The 21,325-nt window shown below is 41.9% G+C and overlaps 2 protein-coding genes across 2 annotated transcripts in view; both read left to right on the forward strand.

Moving 5' to 3' along the window:
- The window catches only part of LOC143416813 (NACHT, LRR and PYD domains-containing protein 12-like), a 379,525-nt gene that overhangs the window by 65,977 nt on the left and 292,223 nt on the right, over positions 1-21,325 (forward strand). The window lies entirely within an intron of this gene.
- Positions 11,217-17,622, forward strand: LOC112433427 (carboxy-terminal kinesin 2-like). Its single transcript, XM_076877833.1, has 6 exons — positions 11,217-11,237; positions 13,983-14,141; positions 14,273-14,411; positions 14,650-14,789; positions 14,882-14,956; positions 15,108-17,622. The coding sequence occupies exons 1-6, from the start codon at positions 11,217-11,219 to the stop codon at positions 15,120-15,122; spliced, it is 549 nt and encodes a 182-aa protein (XP_076733948.1). The 3' UTR covers positions 15,123-17,622.

Below are 21,325 nucleotides of genomic sequence, written 5' to 3' on the forward strand. Positions count from 1 at the left end.
CCAGTTTATTTTTCTTATCATTGTTGTGAGGAGACCATAAATAGCATTTGTATTTTCTGTTGTACATTTCATTTGCTGTTATGGATAAAAAGTCTTTCTTTGTTTCAAAGTAGCTGATAAATATTCGCTGATAGCTGCAAACATCTGCGCACAAATATAATCCTATGAAGTGGTTCTATATAGTGTGTAATTTATTGCTAATGCAATCATATGGCACATTGACTTCTGAGGAAATGTTAGATGCACTCATCATCAGAAAGGTTGCCGACCTAAACCAGGGGGTTTAGAGCATCTTGGAGTTTTTGTGGTTTGTTTTCTTTAAGTCATTTCACAGATTTTCTCTATAATTTCAATTCCTTGAATAAAACAACAAACTTAGGGGATGATTTTGTAATCCAACTTTATGTATGAAAGATTTGACTAAACATAAAACAATCTTCCAGCTCAGTCGTCATTCTTATCTTGTGAAATCAAACCAAATGTTCTGTTGTCTCTAAATCAGGGATTGATGAAATCTTTGGTTGCATCCATTTATGAACATGTTCTCATTCATATTAAATCGTAGTCTAAGTCCTTCTTTAGAGGGATAAATGTCATTCATTATCTTCAAATGTGTTTCTGTTGTTTTGGGGGGAAGTTTGAAGTCCATTGTTCAAAGTCTGTTAATGAAACTTTATGAAGTTTATGTAGGATGTTTTTCCTATTTTGTATTTGTTTGAATTATGATGTATTTCTGACTCTTGCTGCCATGATGCCAGGTCTCTCTTGAAAACAACATTTTTAATCTCAATTAAATTTTCACCTGGAGAAATAAAGATGATAATAATAATTTTGTCTTCAGGGAATCATTTCTCTGTAAAACAGCTTCTTCTGAAACTCTTGTTACATTTCTTGTTTATTGTTTGCTGGTTTTAGAAAAATGTCATCGTCTCTGTGTGAACGTAAACTCTACATGTGGTGTCAGCTATAAACCAGCTCTAGAGTCTAATAACGATGCTTTTATTATTGTCTGGTATCCAACCTAACCCTGGGCCTCTGGCTGAATGTGAAACACCAGCAGATGTTAAAAACTGTCTGGGTTACACGTGCATCACGTCGTGTGCTTCCTGACATGGATATGATTGGAATCTGGGCCTGTTCAAGCGGTGCTGGTATCATTGTTGTTTCTGAGACTTTCCAAATCTTTACTGGATAAAAACGTAGCAACTGATGGATTTAACATTTAGCACTCAGACTGTCCCAGAAAAGGCGGAGGTCTGGAAGTGTATGTGAAGCTCTGTCTTGCTGCTCAAGTCTTGTTCTCTCCATCTGCACCTCAGCCATTTGAAATCTTGGCCTTAACTATTGATCTGTTTGGAAATCAGACTGTTGTTGGCTGCTATCAGCCTCCACCTGCTTCCCCCAGCACATCACCGTCTCTGGTTCAACTTTTATCTGAACTGCATTTTAATGACGTCTTTCAGATGGATGATTTTCATTGGGACTGGCTTTCTTCTGTGTCTGATGATTTTAAGGCACGCTGCTTGTTTTTAAAACTGACTCAAATTATTTAAAGCCTCACACGCCTTGATCCTAAACACCCAGATAAATCTGCTCTTATTGACCTTTTTTAACTAATATGCTGCGTAAGTTTTCCACATCTGCAGTTTTTGCCAACGACCTGAGTGATCACTGCATAGTTGGTGCTGTGAGAAACACTAAAATCTCACGCTCCGAGCCCGCATCAGTTTGAACTGGGGTCGTATTAAACAGGCTGACAATGTCAGTTTGGGAACATTTACAGGAGAGTTGTGTCTACTTTGTGGACAGACACGCCCCTTTTTGCCAGGTCAGGGTGAAAGGTCGGGACAGGCCTGGTTTGGTTCAGTACCGGCCGATCTCCTACATGAGAGAAACCAGGCCTGGGCAGGAAGTCTGGCTCTGATGCTGATTGGCTACGTTTTCATTAGCTGTGTAATCGGATTACTGCCTCCATCATCAAGATGTAACTATTTTTTACTTTAACGACTGACAGTCCAAACGACCGTAGGAGGTTTTGGCAAACTATAAAGTGTCTCTGCCAGCTGTGACTCCTCAGAGCTTCCTCCTCACTTAAATATCGACTCCACTCCTGTGTCAGACAAAACTGAAATGTTGCTTTAACAAACACTTTGTTGCTTCTTGCTCTTTGTTCAGCACAGTATCTAATGGTAAACCTCTTGCACACAACTCTGCTCGTAGTTCCTGCTTACTGATACCTTTTCCTTCACACCTGTCACAGTAGAAGAGGTTTGTAAGGCTTTGAATAGCCCCAACACCAGAAACTCGTCCTCACAATCGTTCTCCTTCCTTCTTGCACTTGGCTGCAAATATCATAGCTGAGCCAGTGTCTTATATTTTTAATCTTTCTCTACAACAGAAGAACACCACTATACTCTGTGTTCTCTGGTTAACTGGTCCTCATTGGTCTTACACAGGATGGTCCATTAGTATCATTTTATCTATAAATCTGTTTCTGGGTTACTGCCTCCTATTCATCAGAGTACATGTTAGGCAAACAGTTTAGTCACAGCCTGCAGTCTCAGGACATCATTACATCCACTGTTCCATCAGTTCATGCAGAGCTTGGGAAGAAGGCGTTCTCCTTTTCTGCTCCGTCTTCATGGAAAACATAACCGAAGGATTTAAGGCTCTCCGTTGATTTCACTTGCAGACTTCAAAAGACGTACACATGTTTTTGTGAAACCATCTCTGGGAACTTGTTCTCGTTTTTAATGTGACTGAGTACATTACACAAACTTTTCTCTTATTGTTGTAATTTTAATATGTGTGTCTGGAACAGGTCTCTCTTGTAAATGAGACATTGAGTCTCAATGAGCCGACCTGTATAAATAAAGCTTCAATTACAAAGTCCTTTGTATAAAAGCTCCTTCAGCTGCCAGTGGGACGTGCTGTGGCTCTATCGGTTGCAGAGCCTTTATATTGTTAGTTAGAAACTACAAATATAATGGCTCACTGTATTTCAGAATCAGAGAAACTTTATTAATCCAGGAGGGAAACTGAGTTGTCATAGCAGCAAATATACAAGAAACAACAAGCACTCATATAAAGTGAGTGTAGAAACAGAGTTATGATAAATAAATATTCAGATAAATAATATCAATATATAATATAAATAATCTATAATCCAGTTTTGAGTTCCCTCCCCAGACACCTTAACGCCCACTCACATCCTGGGCCATCTGACCTCAGGAAATCACATGATAGGGTGGGGCCAGGTTTCACAATGAGCTCACCCGAAACCCTGGCTGATTAGGACCCCCACCCGCTTTCACACCTTGGCTCATGTGATTACGTAGAGGATCATCAGGGGGTCCTTTGTCCCTCTTTGGGGGGAAACTCCCACTGGGTTTAAATCTGGGACTCCCCACCAACTGACCCTTAGAACTGAAGAAGCTTCTCAGATGAGAGGTGAAACGTCTTCAAGCAACTCAAAGAAGTCCAGACGCTTTTCTTTGCAAGCTCCTTAGTTTACAATGACCTGGATGACTGAGAACCGTCACAGACAACTCAGTCCCATATTTTAGGTTATTCTGAATAAATCGTTCATGCCCTCTCTTTGGAAAGAAGCTGTTGTGGTTCCTGGTCCTAAATCTAGTCGTCCAAAAGTTCTAAACGACTTCAGGCCTGCTGCCCTCACCTCAGTCTTTGAAAAAATCATCAGAAATGTGATTATGGAAGACACTGAACTTCAGCTTGATTCAATGCAGATTGCACATGAGCCCAATAGAGGAGTGGAGGACGTGCTTTTGATTCTACTTCACCTGATTGTCAAACATGTAGAGAGTAAAGGACTTCAGTTCATCGATTTCTCTGCTTCTTTCAATAACACAGCCCCAGATTTGAATCAAAAGACTTTTAGAACAGTTTGAAATCCGGACAAACCTGAGCAAGTGCAGTCATATAAATATCTTGATGACAAATGCTATTATTTTTCTGTAAAGCAAATTGACCTAAAAGTAAAGTAACCTTGATATGTCAGGATGTAGATGTCCCACCCAACAACGTCACCCAGCCCTGAAACATCGGTACTGTTCAAGGCAGCATTGCTGTCCACACGTCCATCGGAGTGTTTCTTTGGACTTCATGGTGTTGCTGCTCCCAGTATTCTCTGAGACAACCTCTGAGGCCGTCACAGAGCAGCTGTATTTGTACTGACATTACATTACACACAGGTGCACTCTATTTAGTCATTAGCACTCATCAGGCAATGTCTATGGGCAACTGACTGCACTCAGACCAAAGGGGGCTGAATAATAATGCACATAACAATTCTCTTCACTCTGCTGACAAGAGATTCAACCCCCACTATGAGCACCTTCTAAAGAGCACCATTGAAAGTATCCTCACCAACTGCATCACTGTGTGGTATGACTCCTGCACTGGGTCCTGCAGGAAAAATATGACAACAGGTAGTGAGAGCAGTGGAGAGGATTGCAGGGTCCTCTCTTGCCTCCCTCCCCAGGAGATCTACTGTGCCTGCCTCATTCGAAAGGTCCTCTTCATTACAGGTGACTCCACTCATCTCTTCAACAGCGTCTTCAGTTTGCTGCCATCAGGAAGGATACTGAAGAGACCTTTTGACCTTTACATTTTCGTTAATATCTTTAAAACAGAAGCAGCAGAAACGAGAATTTTAGCAGCACAAACCAGCACAAGCGTAGCACAGTTGATTGACACCAGTTTTGTTTGATTTAATTAATGTGGGGGGGCTGGTTGACCTCTGGGGACCTCTAGAAATTTTCTTGAATATCTTTAAAATGATAGCAGCACAAACAAAAATTTTTACAGCACAAACGTAGCATAAACGTTTGATACCACTTTTGTTGGATTTGAAGAAGGTGGGGGGTCGCGGGAAAAACCAGCAAAAGAACTCGAGCAGCCGGGCTATGTAAAAGGTGTAGGGGGGCATGTTTGCGGTCACGTCCAGTGGGTGTGTGGGCTGTTTGAGTCATCTGTTACCAGGCAAACTCCAATGCAGCAGGCTGCTGAACACACACAGGCCTCCTGCATCCTCCTCTTCAGCTCTGCTTGCCCGATATCGTGACCTAAGCAGGGTCGGGCCTGGTCAGTACTTGGATGGGAGACCGCCTGGGAAAACCAGGTGCTGTAAGCTTTTGCACTTCCACACACAAACTGCAGAGGGCGCCGCTGCTCCTGCTTGTGCTTAGAGGCATGAGAAGTTAACATTTATGGGTGATAAAATCCTTTTTCTATATTTTTAACATGAGAATATCAGTTTTCCATCTTGTGTTCCAGAGTAATCGGACAAAAGACAAACGTAGAACAAGGAAAAAAGAGGCCAAGTGTCTCACCTATAAAACAAAATGACTGTTTTCTGAATAGTCTCACACAGATAAACATTTGCAGGGAATACCTTTTCCTTCAAAACAAACGTCACAGACTGTGTTTTTCTTTACTGATTGTATTTGAGTAGAAACTCAGATTAAAATGGCATCAGTGCTCATAAAATGATTTAACTGTAAAAGTAGGTGTAGTGGATCACTTTGCATAGATCTAGATAAAAGTGCAGTAAGCAAAGACTACAGTGGTCATTGAGCAGCTGTTCCTATAATGTGAATCTGGGATAAAGGCACAGATTATTTGTTTGCCTTTGTTTCCTGGTTCTTTCTTTCTTATCCAAATGGAAAAAGAGAGCATAAAAGTACTGTTTACAAGCAGCTTATCTATCTCATTGTGCCCACTATCATAAAATCTTGGTTGACTGAGCACTGAGCCATCTACCACTCGAAATTGAACCTGTGTGGGACAACAACAAAGTCCAGTATACTAAGTTTCAGTAATGTGCAGTTTTTTCTGTGGAAGATGTAAATCTAAATAGATGTCCTATTGTATGCATAATATACCACTGAACTTTATAAAACAACTTCTAAAAGCAAATTTCGATTTATTTTAGATTTTCTCAAATCCAAACAGTGCTAAAAGCATGCACACAGTCAAATATTTTTCATACGAGGTGCTGAAGGTTCTGCAATGTTCTGTCAGTGCGCCCCAGGGCAGCTGTGGCTACAATGTAGCTGCCATCACCAGTGTGTGAATGTGTGAATGATGTATCTGTGGCTTTTTGTCACACTTGGAAACCACGGTGTTGTGCAGCTATTTGCCTTGTTGCAGGGTTTTAAAAAAACTGCAGTTTTGATTTTAGTGAAAGACACCGTCTCATGACTCATTGAGTGCCGCGACTGACGAGCCAATCCGTGGCCTGCAGTCTGACGATGTCACATTTCCTGACTGCTTGGAACCCCGACTAAGTCGTCCTGTAGCCCACATCATAATGTTTCCATCTCTCTGCTTGACTGCGGGGATGCTATTTTTTGCATCACACTCCTATTTCAAAAGGTCAGTTAAAGCCACATAATTGGAATTTGGTTTCATCTCCCCACAGCACTTTCTCCAAAGTCTTCCCTGAATCATTTAGATGTTCAGTGGCACTTGAGATGGGCCTATACATGTTTCTCCTTGAACAGGTAGCTACCCTATGTTAGCCTAGCTTTCTATCACTGATGCTCTGTGTGTATTGTTATGGTTCAAAATATGGGGATGGAGACAAGAGACAAGAGAAAAAAACCACAATAACAACACTGGTCCGGCCGGGTTAAGTCAAACGATGATTTTAATGATCACACGCGTGGGAGATGGACAATTTTATCCCACAACTTAGACATTCACATTACTCACACCCTCATTGCACATACATATAGGATCTTGGGGGTGGGCACGATACACGGAGTCCAAGTTACCATCAGGGTGTACACCTCACCCCTGGCGTCGTTGCCCACCTCTCAATTTTAAATACACGTAGACATTGAGGGCTAGCAGGAGGGACTATGCGCTTACCTGCTGCTCTCTGGCAGGTAGCTCCATGCCCTCCTGGGTTTTAATTACACCTTAGAACACACATGCATCAACACTACAATGAGCGGGTCGAGGGAGGTTTGGAGTCTTCTCTCACCCCCATCCTCTGCGGCCTGCTGGAGCGGGGGGGCTAGGTCTGGGGTGTGGGGCCTCCCTGCTGCTGCGGAGTCGGGGCGGTCTGCCTCTCCCCACCGCAGGGAAAAGGGTAACACTACCTGGGTCTGGGTGCAGTTACCCCCTCCAGGGGCAAGGGTACCTAGACCCAGTTCGTAGAGTACGCTTGGGGAGTGTGATCGTGTGTACAGCGTCTCTTTATGTCTGTCTCCACGTCGGTTGAGTGTGGAGTAAGTGCATATGAGAGCATGAGGGTGGGAATGGATGTTTGTGTCTGTGTGTGCCTGTATGTCTGTGTCTATATGTCAGGTTGGGTATCAGACGCCACCTCTCTGGGGACATCTCAGGCCCTCCAAGGTTTGGAGGCCTATCTCCCCCCACCACCACTTCCCCTGCCGGTGGCGGACTCCCTCAGGTGTCGGTGCGTTGGTGGTTCTTTGTGTCTGGGGGTGGGCGTCCGGGTACACACCGGCTCACTCCTTGGCGGCCGCTTGTCGGGGCCTGGAGCCTGGGGCACTTCGGAGGTGGGGTGCCCCCGGCCTCTCGGCCTGGGGCTTGGTCACTCAGGCACAGCTGGCTGCTGGCGGAGCTCACGGGCGCGTCACTGCAACTCCCCCTGGCTTCTGCTCTGCGGCTGCTGAATGAGCCCTCATCTGGGACTCTCCTCAGCTCTTACTGGGACAGTGGCGCGGCTGCCCCTCTGTGGGTCTTCCTTGGTGTCTTGTGTTCTGGGGGCCTCTGGATGTCTCGAGTTTTGATCTCCTTCATACCTGCTTCATGCCCTGGAGGACGGGGCTGTGCCCCCCCCCCCCCCCCCCCCCCCCCCCACACACACACACACACACTCCCTAGCAGATCGTTACATGGAGAAACCTTTGGAATACAAGCATGCTGATCCACGCAGGTATGCACACAGGTGTACACACGGGTATTCACAGACGCGGACTACAGCTTTCTTGGCTGCTGCCTCAAAGCACATTGTGCGCTGTCTATCTTGCGTGCTGCACAATATCGTTTATTATTTAGTAACTATTGATATCTACTGCTAGCTAGTTTATTGTGATGGTGCTTTTTTTTTTCTTATTATGTTGCTCTTTGTTGTTTGCTTTCTCTTCTGTTTTTTTTTTCTCCATACAGGTGACCCAGGAGTTTTGTTTTTTTTTTCTCTCTTCCCCCCCTTCTCACCGTCTCTTCTCCCCTTTGGTTTTCTTTCTCTCCCTCTCTTTCTTTCATTCTTTCTCCCTGTCCTATCCCACAGTCATGTCTGTCCCGTTTGCAACTGAAAATAAAATAAATTCATAATTATAATAAAGGTCAATCAAATGGACCAATATGGCAAGGCCATGATGATCCACTTGGTAAAATAAATCCGCTTGGCATCTTTCTTGGCCTTAAGACAACAATTCTGATGGCTAAAGATCCAAACGGGACACACAAAAGAAAAAAGAATCTTTTATTCTGGATAAAACAGGGAGCCAATAAATGTTCTGTTTCTAGTCCCTGTCAGGACTCTCGCTGCAGCATGTTGCTCAGAGCAGTCTGGAATTGATTTTTGACTAAATAATTAAAACTAATAATAATATATTACTATATTATATTACTAACAAATCCAGGACACCCCTGTTGATCCAGCAGCTCTTAATGAAGTTTGAAATAAGAATCGTGGTGAGTTCATTAGAAACATTTCACTTTTCTTTTTTAAATCAGTCATTACTGGAATCATCTGAAGTGCAAAAACAGTGGGATTATATATGAGAAGGACGGACTCAAAGACTGTCGTGTATCACATATATATTACATAGATGTCCAAAATCAATGCATCATTAATGAAACTGAAACAAAAGTACTGAATTTCATGTGGAAGACCAAACCTCAGCATTCAGGAAAGTCTTATACAGGAGCAAAGATAATGGACGTTACCCGGAGTTTTCCACTGTGAAACCAGGAATAACAGCTTAAAAATGTTTCTGTGATCTAAATCATTGTCAGCCTGGCAGGCAAATAGCGTGGACACCAAAGTTTGTGAACGTGAAAACCTGAGAACAAAGACATGTAGGATTTTAAATCGGTACTGTTAAGGTTCAAAATACTGGGGATGGAGACAAGAGAAAAATCACAATAACAACACTGGTCCGGTCGGGTTGAGTCAAACGATGATGATCACACGCGTGGGAGATGGACACTGATGCAGACAGCCTCAGATCTCAAAATGGTGGAGCATTGCTCAAACTCTTATAGCCTCTGGTGCCTCCACCTTATCATAAAAGCCTAAACATTCACATGCTTTTCTCTCACACGGCGCCTAAGCTACGACCTTGGCTCCCCGTTTATCTGCTCCTGCTGAGTTGGGGCAGAAAACTCCAGCATGCTCTGTTCTCTTCTAATCAGACAAATAAGGCGATGACTTTCTGCAGCAGTATTATGCATCATAAAACAATATCATTCATCCACAATAAATCAGCAGTCTAATGTAATGCAAATCAGTTTAACTAATGCAATAGTTATCAGCTTCTTCTAATTCAGGAGAATAATGCAAACTAAAACTACATAATAATTCACAATCTTTAGTTAGGGGTATAACATGGCATAAAATAATATTATAATCTAACAGTATGCTGCTGCCTCTCTCTCATGTTACTTAAAAAATTAACCCCACAGCTTCAATAACCGTATCTAAAAATCTCTCAGTGAAAGTTACGGTTGTAGGTTTGGAAACATTTTGGGGTAGCCAGTGTTAAATAGAGACAGGGCCACATTCTTTATCTAGTCATTGTAATGAAAGAAGCACATTAAAAACTATATGAGAGTTTGCTTTTAACAAGCATGTAATGACTCTACTTAGTTTAGGTAGTCTTAGGGAGTCAAACTGAAAGTAGCATTTTGTGGATGTTTTCCCTGCTGCCCGATCCCATCAGTCTCTTAAAGCATCATTTTTTATGCGCCCTGGTGTGACAGAGGTTTCATGGCGCTACAGGTTACCTGAGCACATCAGTTATATTACGGTTGAAAACCAGTGCCCGGCCTTCCAGTGGGTGTTCGACCCCTCGTGCACAGCTCAGGAGTCTAAACGACCCAGCAGTTATGGACATGTGTGTTTTTGGTGTGCTGTCCCTCGTTCTCCCTGCTTGCAGGTATATCTGTGTGTGTGTGTGGATGCCGGAGTTTCTGAGAGCACCTGTTTACAGGCACCTTCAGGCCTGGTGGGTGTGGCCCTGCCAGGTGGTTGGCCACACTTGAAGACCATCACACAGCTGATCAAGCCTTGTCGGAGGAGCTACTTAAGAATGCGGTGGCGCTCTCTCTGACGCTGGATCATTGCGTGACTTCACGTTAGTCTCTCGGCCAGTCAGTACGGATAGTCTGCCGCATTGTATGTGTCTTACGGCTGCCTGTTTGTTATCTCCCCAGGAGAAGCGTGGAGACGAGAGGGCAGCGAGCACGGGGTGCTCAGACACTGAGGAGCGGAGACAAGGAACACTAGCACTGGGAAGAGGACATTTCACGGGAGTCGGGAACGCACTGCGGATTTATTGTTATTTTCCATTCACTGTAAATAAACGCACTGCTTGCATTCAGAGCTCCGTGCCTGGCTCCTCCTTCCTCACATCCCCACGGTTGACGCTGGCCAACCGTGACAAATAGCTTTTCTTAGATTCATTATTAGTTCAACATTGACAAATAGTAGTTGACTAATATCAGGAGCCAAAAAGAAAACAAAAAACAAACTAAATAAATATTTCAGACGCTGAAAATAAATTATTACGGTTGTTTAAATTTGCTGTCAGCAAGTTAGGTCTAATGCATGTAGTCAATCTAATGAATCAATATTACATGTAAAAAGTACAGAACTGAAAATGAAACTAAAATATAACGGTAAATGAACTGGTTCTTGTATAAAACCTTTCTACTCTCTACAACTTGCCTCATTCATGCACTCACTTTTTTCTATGCTTTTTCTCTGTAAGTGCTTTCTATCTAACATTAATACGCATTCATCCTCCCGATGGATGCATCGGAGAGCAACTTGGGGTTAGCATCTTGCCCAAGGATATTTGGCATGCAGGCTGGAGCAGGCGGGGATTGAACCAGCAACTTTCTGATTAGTAGGTTTCCTGCTCTACCTGAGCTACAGACACCCCAATTTGTGGTGCTCTGGAAACAACCCGTTCTCATCCCAACAGGTAACGATGCTATGTGACAAATCATCGGTATGTGTAAATGTGTTTTTTGTTCTAATCATGAATCGCTTTGTAAAACAAGACCTGATAGGGTTAAGGTTAAAGTTATGGTTAGAGTTAATGTTAGGGATAGGGCTGGAATGGACGGCTGGAGCCTCTCCTCCAAGTGTGTGTTACTGCCGCCATCAGCATTCTGTTGTATTCTGTTGTCTGCTTTTCTCTGTAAGCGCTTCGAGCCTGTACTTTTTTGCTTTAGCTGAGTAATGAAGTTGAATCAGTACTTTAACTTTCACTGGAACAATAGTATTTTTACTTCTACTTAAGTGGAGAATGTCTGATCTTTTGCCAACTCTGGCCATCTCTCAGTCTTGGAATACCCACTTGTTGTCCAGCGGTGTCCTGGGAATATGGGAACTAGACAGACTGGGGAAACAATGGGAGGAGACACAAAGATGGAATCACTTTTACCATCTTTTATGTATTTGCTGGTCGTCTTATTTCTTCTATTTTGCAAGCACAGTGTTGCAATCATTGTCTTTGTGGTACAATGACACAGGTAGAATGCAGGTGTTTTCATGTAACACGATGCCAGAAAGATGAGTAATGTGTTTTGAAGAGAAGATAAAACATCATGTTTGAACAAAGATAAGCAGCAGACACGTCTGTGTGTGAGTTGTTCAGGTTCAGTAAGAAGAAGGTAATATGTCTGCAGAATTTGTAATTCTTATGAAGATATTGCTTGTACAATAAATAAAATCCCTTTAACTTCTTCTGGAGAGTGTCTTTATATATTTAGTCATTTTGGGGCGATCCTTTATTTAGTAGTAACTCTAGTCGGGGATATATATCAGAGTTTACTTTCAGATATGAGCATTGTGTTTCCTGTGGATGAATGAATGAATTATTTATTTATGTAATTTTTGAAAGACTGGCTCATGTAAAATCTCTGAAAGTATGACAAAGCTCTCCTGTTACACTTTATGGACACCTGAGCGTCACCATGAGGGCCTGTCTTTATTCACTTTATTCACTGAAATCCACTTTTATAATGAATTCACAGTAATCACTGACACCTTCAGAGCATTACATTCATTAAAGACGTCTTCTACACCTACTCTTCCAGACGACCGACACATGCTTCAACCACTGCAGGTTAACCAGCCACTCATCAGTAAAGCAAAAACTAAATGTAAATGTCCTCATGTGGAAAAGACTGAAACACAACTCCCATATATCACTAATGTAACAGATCCATTTAGGGAGAGTGAGAACACTAGGCTGGATGTGTTTTAATGCAGGAACATTCATCATGTCTTCAGTTCAACAAATCATTTACATTGAATATGTGAGCTGGATGGTTACACGACACAATGTGATTGTCAACAATAACTGCAATGAACGCTGGTTTGAGGGCGGAGTCAAGGAGGCCATTTACGTGAAAAGGGAAAGACCCTCTCTGAATCAAGGAGGGGGCCTAAGGGTACATCTGTCACCATCTTACAATGCTGTGATTGCAGCCGTTCTCCAACTCTCTGTGAATGGTACTCAGGACCATTGATCAGTGGTTGTTGATCAATGGTCATGAGCATTTGCATAATCATGATTAAGGAACTGACCTCCCAGCCCATTGTTCCTTCAGTCGGCTGGTTTCTCTGACTGAAAACGCTACGTCCAGAAGAACAGAATCAACTTTTGGAGATTTACTTCCCTGATGATTGAGCACGCATCAAGACCTTTTAATCAGGCCAACAAATATCTTGTACTCAATTTTAGCAGCAGCCATTGTGACACTGATGATAAAACTTGTGTAAAAGTGCGAAGCTGTAAAAAAGTAATTATAAAAAAGCGTTTTTGTAGCTGAATGTTACTGGATAGCTGTTTCATCTGTAACACATCAAAATAACCTGCTAAGGTTTAATAGGCTATAAGGAACACACTCACTTCCTGAGCCCTGGGCAATAAGAGACGTTTTGTGTTTTATGATTTATTGATATGTTTGATCCTTTCTGAGCTGCGTTAATGAAGCAGTCATTAGAGCACCATGTCCGCTAGAATAGTTCTGTAGTTTGATGCTTGAGTCGTTGCAGACTTGTTGAAACTCCCTCACCCGTCAAAGCAGCGTCTTTGTTATTCGAGTCCAGCAGATGGCAGTGTTTCACTGTCTGACGGCTGTCTGAAGCTTCAGCTGGATTATCCGTTTTCATGTTTGATTAGAGGTTTGTGTGTGTGTGTGTGTGTGTGGGTTTTTAGCCACGAGTTGTCCACGATAAAGCATATTGAATGGCCTGTCTAATATTGTTAGAATTCTCCTTTGGGTTAGTTTCATTACTCAATCGGGACATTTATTTGGAAAAAGAAAAAAAGAGGGAAAAAAAAGAAAAGAATTAAAAATAAATAAATCCTCATAGTTTACATTTACAAATATCAATACTGAATGTTACGTCCCTCTGCAGCTTCTAATCGTCTCAGTGTTTTCAGCTGGTGCTAATTGGCCACACCTAGTCAGGTGTGGATAAAAGCATACCTGAGGCAAGCTTCCCGGCAGTGCACTAGTCTTTGCCTTGGTGGCACCAGCCATTTTAGCCAACCTGGTTTTCCATTTTAGGATGAAACCTCTTCTCACCCACACTCTGCTATTCATCTCTGTTTTTATGTTGCGGCTTTTGAGCCGGGTCGTAACACTGAAGATTACAAAGATCAACATTAAGACCAGTCTGTGCATTCAAAGCAGTGACAGAAAAGAGTGTGGGGCATTAACCCCCACTCACTTCACAGTTCACAGCGAGCTTCGTCGAAATTTACAATGAGACCCTGAGGGACCTTGTGTTCACCGGCAAGTCCAGCAAGAGACCTGAGCATGAGATCCGCAAGACAGCCAGCAACGAATTGACAATCACTAATCTCACCTATGAGCGGGTCTCCAATGAGGATCAGGTACAGCAGACAGACATCTGTAGCTCAGAACAAATTAATTTCAAATCTGCTGACAAATTGTTACCAAACTTTGAAAATACATCAAACTTTATCGATGCTCTATGTTTTAAAACGTTCCCTCGTCCTCTCAGGTTCTCCGTCTGATTGCTTTGGCCAATCAGAATCGCTCCACTGCCCAGACAGCCCAGAATGACCGCTCGTCTCGCTCCCACTCAGTCTTCCAGCTGGATATTGAGGGAGTTAATGCCGGCAGGGATGTCAAGTGCAAATGTATCACACTGGAAGTACCAGCATCAGGAATGTGGCTTCTTCTTTTTGGATCTATAATATTTAGTCTGGTTAGTTATTGTTACTGTAACCAGTGCAAAATCTGCTCTGATGACTCAACGTTAATGTTTGAGCCCCTGAGCGCTAAAAGAAGTGTTTTGTAAAGTATTAAAACTACCTTTAATGGAAGGAAAAACGGATCACTGCTTCCTATAAGAGTTGGTTTTCTCTGTGTGTGTAGCCACTCTGTGCCTGGTGGACTTGGCTGGCAGTGAGCGAATGGTGAAGAGCCAGTCTCAGGGTGACCGTTTCAAAGAGATGACCGCCATCAACAGCTCACTGTCCAACCTGGGCGTCGTTATCGCCGCTCTGGCCAAAAAGGTCTGCAGCTGCAGTTTCTGTAGTCTTAGATGTCACACCTGCTTTCTTTACATTTACAGTATTAATGATTTTTTTTGGCCTTTGTGTTCCAGGAGACTTACGTAGCTTACAGGAACTCGAAGCTCACGTACCTCCTTCAGGGATGTTTGGGGGGGAAACGGCAAAACGTGAGTTTGTTGACATCACAAATCTTTATAATGACGACACATAAAACTGAAGGAATTTATCCCCAAAAAATATTTAACAGCGTTTGATCTCACCACTTCAGATTGTGACTGTTTGTTCTTTGGCACTAATTTTGGATGTCTTTATTTGCAGCTTGATGTTTGTTAACATTGCTCCGGAGCCCGACAGCTTTGGGGAAACTCTGAACTCATTGAGGTTTGCCAGCAAGGTCAGTGCAGTCTTGTTTCCAGTGTTCATTGGACAGAGTACATTAATGATGTCCTTACATCAGCTGTTTATGGTAAACCAAAGCCATACTCCATATCCATTTTAATACCTTGGTGTGTAATTCATACTCACATTTTGTCTGAAGAGTAGGGATGTTCCTGGCGTCTTATTTACTAGTCGACTAATCGAGGGGGAAATAATTAGACTAACCAACTAATGTAAAACTAAGGAACATTCAGATATTGAGTTGATTTTCAGAACTGATTAATAGAAACTGTCAAACTAGACGCAGAGGTATCTTAAACCATTCATCACATTCTGTTAAATACAAATGAAAATGCGTTACTACAAAAGATGTTCTATTAAAATATGACAATCATTTGAGAATCTAAAAGTACGTCTAAGTGTGGCGAGAATGATTCAGGTAATACATTATACAGCCGTTTTCTAGTCAGGTTGTGGGGGCAGCAGGAAGGACCACTCCTGACCACAGCTGATAGATGTAAACTGGCTAGCATGACCAAGGATGCTGGGGCCTCCTACTGGTAGGACGTGCCCAGCTGGAACAGCCTCCTGGCCAAGGTGGCTGTCACCTTTTGATGTGAAGGAGTAGTGACTCTACTCTGAGCCCCTCCCCCATTGACTTAACTGCTCTCCTAAAGGAGAGGTTTTCCACCTCTCAGGAAACTAATTTCCTCTGCGTGTATCTGCGATCTCAGTGTTAACAAGAAGATCAGGGTAGATTAATAGATTTATGGCGTTTCTCAACAACAGTGCACCATCTGGTGGTAGATCGCTGCCTAACATTTAGAACACAATGTACCAGCATTGGGCATCAATTAAAATGTTAACAATTAGATTGAACGACTGGTAAGTCTGATACAGACTAGTGACAATTAGTCGACTAGTCACATAAATCCCTGATAGAGCCCACAGAAGTGGCCTGCACCATGTGCGTGGCTTGCTTTGCAGTTTAACCACCAAAACACTCGTCTGCAGTGGAATTTCTTTGAGCTAATCGATTCATTTATTTCATTTCTTCTTCTAATTAATGTGGAAAATGGTGGCAAAGGTGGCTGAAATGAGTGATTCCTAGAGTTACATGTCAGTTTACAGCATAGGGATTAAGTTTACAGTATAAATACCACTGAATTGTACAAGGATTTGAAGTTTCACTGTAACTTTAACATTTTTGACAATTTTGTTTTGTTTTCTCCCCCACAGGTGAACGACTGCGTCATCAGGACAGCGACTGCCAACAAAAAGTAGAAATTATTAAAAAAAAAAACCCTGAGTTTTCTACTTTTTAGGTTCATCTCAGGTTTCCACGCTGAGTTGGTCATGACAGTTGCCATGTGTGATGGCATGCCACACATGGTAAGCTCCACACCTCACCACCCGTTGATTCACTTTAGTTTAATTTACAGTCACTACTTTAAAATATTCCATTTATTGTTCAATATCGTTTCTTTATTAAATGTATTCATTTTTCCATCACACCTTCCAATGTTTATATGGCGTGCACACATATTAACCTTGCAAGGTCAAAGCTCTGTTTTATGTTATATTAATACATCTTTGTTTGAGTTACCTGGGGGTTGGTGTCTCCTCCTGTCTGGCAAAGGGCTGGGAGACCTGAAGTACTACTGACAGCCTAATTGGATTGCACCACATGCAGGTGAACGACTGCGTCATCAGGACAACAAAGTAGAAATTATTAAAAGAGTAACTTTTATATATGTGCGTTTAAAGCAGGGTGTCAGTTTTTTTTGTTTTTTTCCACATATGTTGGATTATGTTTCTATATATATACTTTGTAAAGGGTATTTTAAATTAATGAAAATGAATAAATATGATTGTTTCTTTTACCTGTTTCGATGTCTGCCATATCATTAGTATGTTTCGTGGGAATTAAATGTTTATTTAACATGTACGCTATTACATTTACTCTACAAATAAAACCAAATTTAAAGGCTGTTGCATTTTATTGCCTTTTTTCTTTCCTTTTCTTAAAGTTATGAAGGCATCTTGGATGCCATTTCAGTGAGTGGGGGTTAATGCCCCACACTCTTTTCTGTCACTGCTTTGAATGCACAGACTGGTCTTAATGTTGATCTTTGTAATCTTCAGTGTTACGACCCGGCTCAAAAGCCGCAACATAAAAACAGAGATGAATAGCAGAGTGTGGGTGAGAAGAGGTTTCATCCTAAAATGGAAAACCAGGTTGGCTAAAATGGCTGGTGCCACCAAGGCAAAGACTAGTGCACTGCCGGGAAGCTTGCCTCAGGTATGCTTTTATCCACACCTGACTAGGTGTGGCCAATTAGCACCAGCTGAAAACACTGAGACGATTAGAAGCTGCAGAGGGACGTAACACCTCCTCCCTTAAAAGGGTTCCTCTAGGACCCCTAAACAAATTAAAAGTTCCTCTGAAGCAAGTTGGCATCTTTAAGCATGGATGCCCCTACATGAGGATCTGAAGTTGCCACACTGAACACACAAAAAGTAACATGTGACCAACACAAAAGAGCACAACAGTCAAACCCAAAATGATTACCTGACCTGCTACAACACAAAACCAAAAGTACACTAAAAACAACAAATCCCTTACTTTCCCTACCCTAGTCTTCAGTGGTGTACCAGGCTCGAGGCAACTTTAAACGCGAACTTGAGAGCAGGCAGCAGACCAGAGATATAGTCTCCTACCAAACTCTGAAGCGTACCCCCACCCAGGATAGCCACCAAATACAAACTAAAACAATAAAGCAAAACAACAAACAAGTGCTTCGATGGAAGGGCAGCACAGTCACCCAGCTGAAACACACTAAAGGGAGTTTGCTCAATTACACTGAACACCATCACTCACCCACTTAAAAGCAAAACAAACTGACATTCAGTCTCCACTAAAATGTCCAAAGATCCCGGACGAGCCACCACTTATGTTATGTATAGTGTGATTTGGCCATCTGAACACGCTACCTATATAAATCCCAGCAGGAAGCATGTTTTAATAGTGTGATTGGGTCATCTGAACACCCTACCTATATAAATCCCAGCAGGAAGCATGTTTTAATAGTGTGATTGGGTCATCTGAACACGCTACCTATATAAATCCCAGCAGGAAGCATGTTTTAATAGTGTGATTGGGTCATCTGAACACGCTACCTATATAAATCCCAGCAGGAAGCATGTTTTAATAGTGTGATTGGGCCATCTGAACACGCTACCTATATAAATCCCAGCAGGAAGCATGTTTTAATAGTGTGATTGGGTCATCTGAACACCCTACCTATATAAATCCCAGCAGGAAGCATGTTTTAATAGTGTGATTGGGTCATCTGAACATGCTACCTATATAAATCCCAGCAGGAAGCATGTTTTAATAGTGTGATTGGGTCATCTGAACACCCTACCTATATAAATCCCAGCAGGAAGCATGTTTTAATAGTGTGATTGGGTCATCTGAACACGCTACCTATATAAATCCCAGCAGGAAGCATGTTTTAATAGTGTGATTGGGTCATCTGAACACGCTACCTATATAAATCCCAGCAGGAAGCATGTTTTAATAGTGTGATTGGGTCATCTGAACACCCTACCTATATAAATCCCAGCAGGAAGCATGTTTTAATAGTGTGATTGGGTCATCTGAACATGCTACCTATATAAATCCCAGCAGGAAGCATGTTTTAATAGTGTGATTGGGTCATCTGAACACCCTACCTATATAAATCCCAGCAGGAAGCATGTTTTAATAGTGTGATTGGGTCATCTGAACACGCTACCTATATAAATCCCAGCAGGAAGCATGTTTTAATAGTGTGATTGGGTCATCTGAACACGCTACCTATATAAATCCCAGCAGGAAGCATGTTTTAATAGTGTGATTGGGTCATCTGAACATGCTACCTATATAGCATGTTCGAGGCGAGCCGTGCGGAATAAATGAGGATCCAATCACAGGCAGTCGTGGAGAAGTGAAGGTGATTTATTGAACACAAAAAGAATGTGGACAAACAGCAAACGGGGCTCGAACTAAACTAAACTGGGAAACAACTAAACTACAGAGCACAATCCTGATTGAAAACGAGCAGAGGAGAATGACGATGAAAAGCGATGAAAAGCAAGGAGAAGGCACGGTGGATACACTGAGTAATACAGACGAACCGGCAACATGCAGGAGAACACACAGGGCTTAAATACACACACACCAGTAATCAGGGGATGAGAGACAGGAGGGCAACACAGCTGGGAGAAATCAGAGCTGATGGGACAGGGGAAATGTAAACTGAACATACTCACATCAGACAGAGACCTTCACAATAAAACAGGAAACTCAGACACGGGGAACCAAACAAGACACAGATCTAAACAGACAGCTTCACAAACAGATGGGGTGACACCATAGACAGACAGAGACACAGACTCAAAGGCAGACCGAATATCACACATAGAACTCAAACAATAATAATAATCATCATCATCATAATAAACTAGAAAATGATAACTAAAAGCACTGGGTCACTGACCCAGGACCATGACAGAGTGTTTCTTTTACTGATGATATTTCAGTGATATGTATTTTTTATGACTAAATAATGCTCTATCGAACACCTGGCAATAACAGCAGGTGTGGCAATTTTGTAATTTGTTGTTTAAATTTGATATTATTGTAGGCAGTATATTTTCTTAGCCTTTGTCATACTCATGCTTAACCCTCTCAGGCTCAAATTAAGTTTTTGTTGCTAATGCACAAAAGAATACCTGCAGTGGTACTTCTGAGTAAAAAACTCATGAAATATGTATGTGGGGTGATCAGGTTGTTAGCTTTTAACTGTTGCATATCTGCAATGCCTGCCTTGAGAGGGTTAACAAAGCAATCTCAGAAACCGTACAGTAATCTTGGGTGTGTGGGGGTCACCCAGAGTCAGAATCTAGTGAGATATCAGTGTCACCTCTTACAGTTTTCCTGTAATCTGAGCTCAAATATGAGAAAATATAGAGTACAGTACAGTAAATTGGGTAAATTTTACTGTTAATTTTCTCTGAATCGTACAGTAATTTGGGCTGTGGATCACAGGGTGGAGTGGAAAAAGTGGAAAAGTGGAGATGAACCAAAACTGGGAGTGGATTGTGAAGTACAATAGTGTCAGGACCAGAGTTGGTCAAGTTACTTGAAAAAAGTAATCAGTAACTAATTACTGATTACTTCCCCCAAAAAGTAATCCTGTTACTTTACTGATTAGTAATTTTCAAAAGTAATTAATTACTTAGTTACTTTTTAAAAACACGATTTACAACCTGAATAGGTGATAAAGCGATAGATCTTTCAGCCCAATTCTACTTTTTCTGCATAATTCATCATATAAAATGTAATCAAATGGAAAAGTCTCTCTTTTTAAAACTTGTTTAATTAGTTTTAATCTTTTAACTTTATGCATCAAGCAAAAATTGAATTATATGTAACATTCTCTGACTGGAAGAAATTTGTTTAATATTTAAACTTATTTTCTGCCCATTCCAGCACATAAAATAAAATATTTTTTGTGTTTACACTCACTCTTTCAAATAGATGCAAGTAAAACACAGCAGAAAATAAATAAAATCAAAGACTAGCGGTCCTTTGGCTCTATTTTCACCTGTAAAGCAGGAGTAGGGTAGGCGGAGGTTTACCCTGGTGCAGGTGTGCCGCGGTCAGTTAAAGAATCTGCGAGTTTCTCTGTGACTTTCCCATTACGTCGTAGCGCACTCGGTGCTTGCTTGGAAGTTTAGGGGGTTTTTTCGCTGTAAAAAGAAGTTTTCTTCCCACGCACAACGGACACTAATGTTTTTGTCACTTTTTATGGAATCAAACTCAAAGTAAGGTCAGTACTTCCACGCTTTAAACGCTGCACGCTCATACTCTCTCCCGCACTCGATATATTATCCATTGTTGATCTGCACACAGCTGTTGTCACGGACGTTGCACTTGCTTACGTCACTGTCATGAGACATTCTCGCAAAAAAATCACTGTTTTAGTAACGCAGCGTTCCTACGGGAAAGTAACGGTAATCTAATTATCGTTTTTGCAATAGTAATCCCTTACTTTACTTGTTACTTGAAAAAAGTAATCGGATTACAAGTAACGCGTTACTGCCCATCT

The sequence above is a fragment of the Maylandia zebra genome, linkage group LG3, assembly GCF_041146795.1.
Source record: "Maylandia zebra isolate NMK-2024a linkage group LG3, Mzebra_GT3a, whole genome shotgun sequence".
Classification (NCBI taxonomy): domain Eukaryota; kingdom Metazoa; phylum Chordata; class Actinopteri; order Cichliformes; family Cichlidae; genus Maylandia; species Maylandia zebra.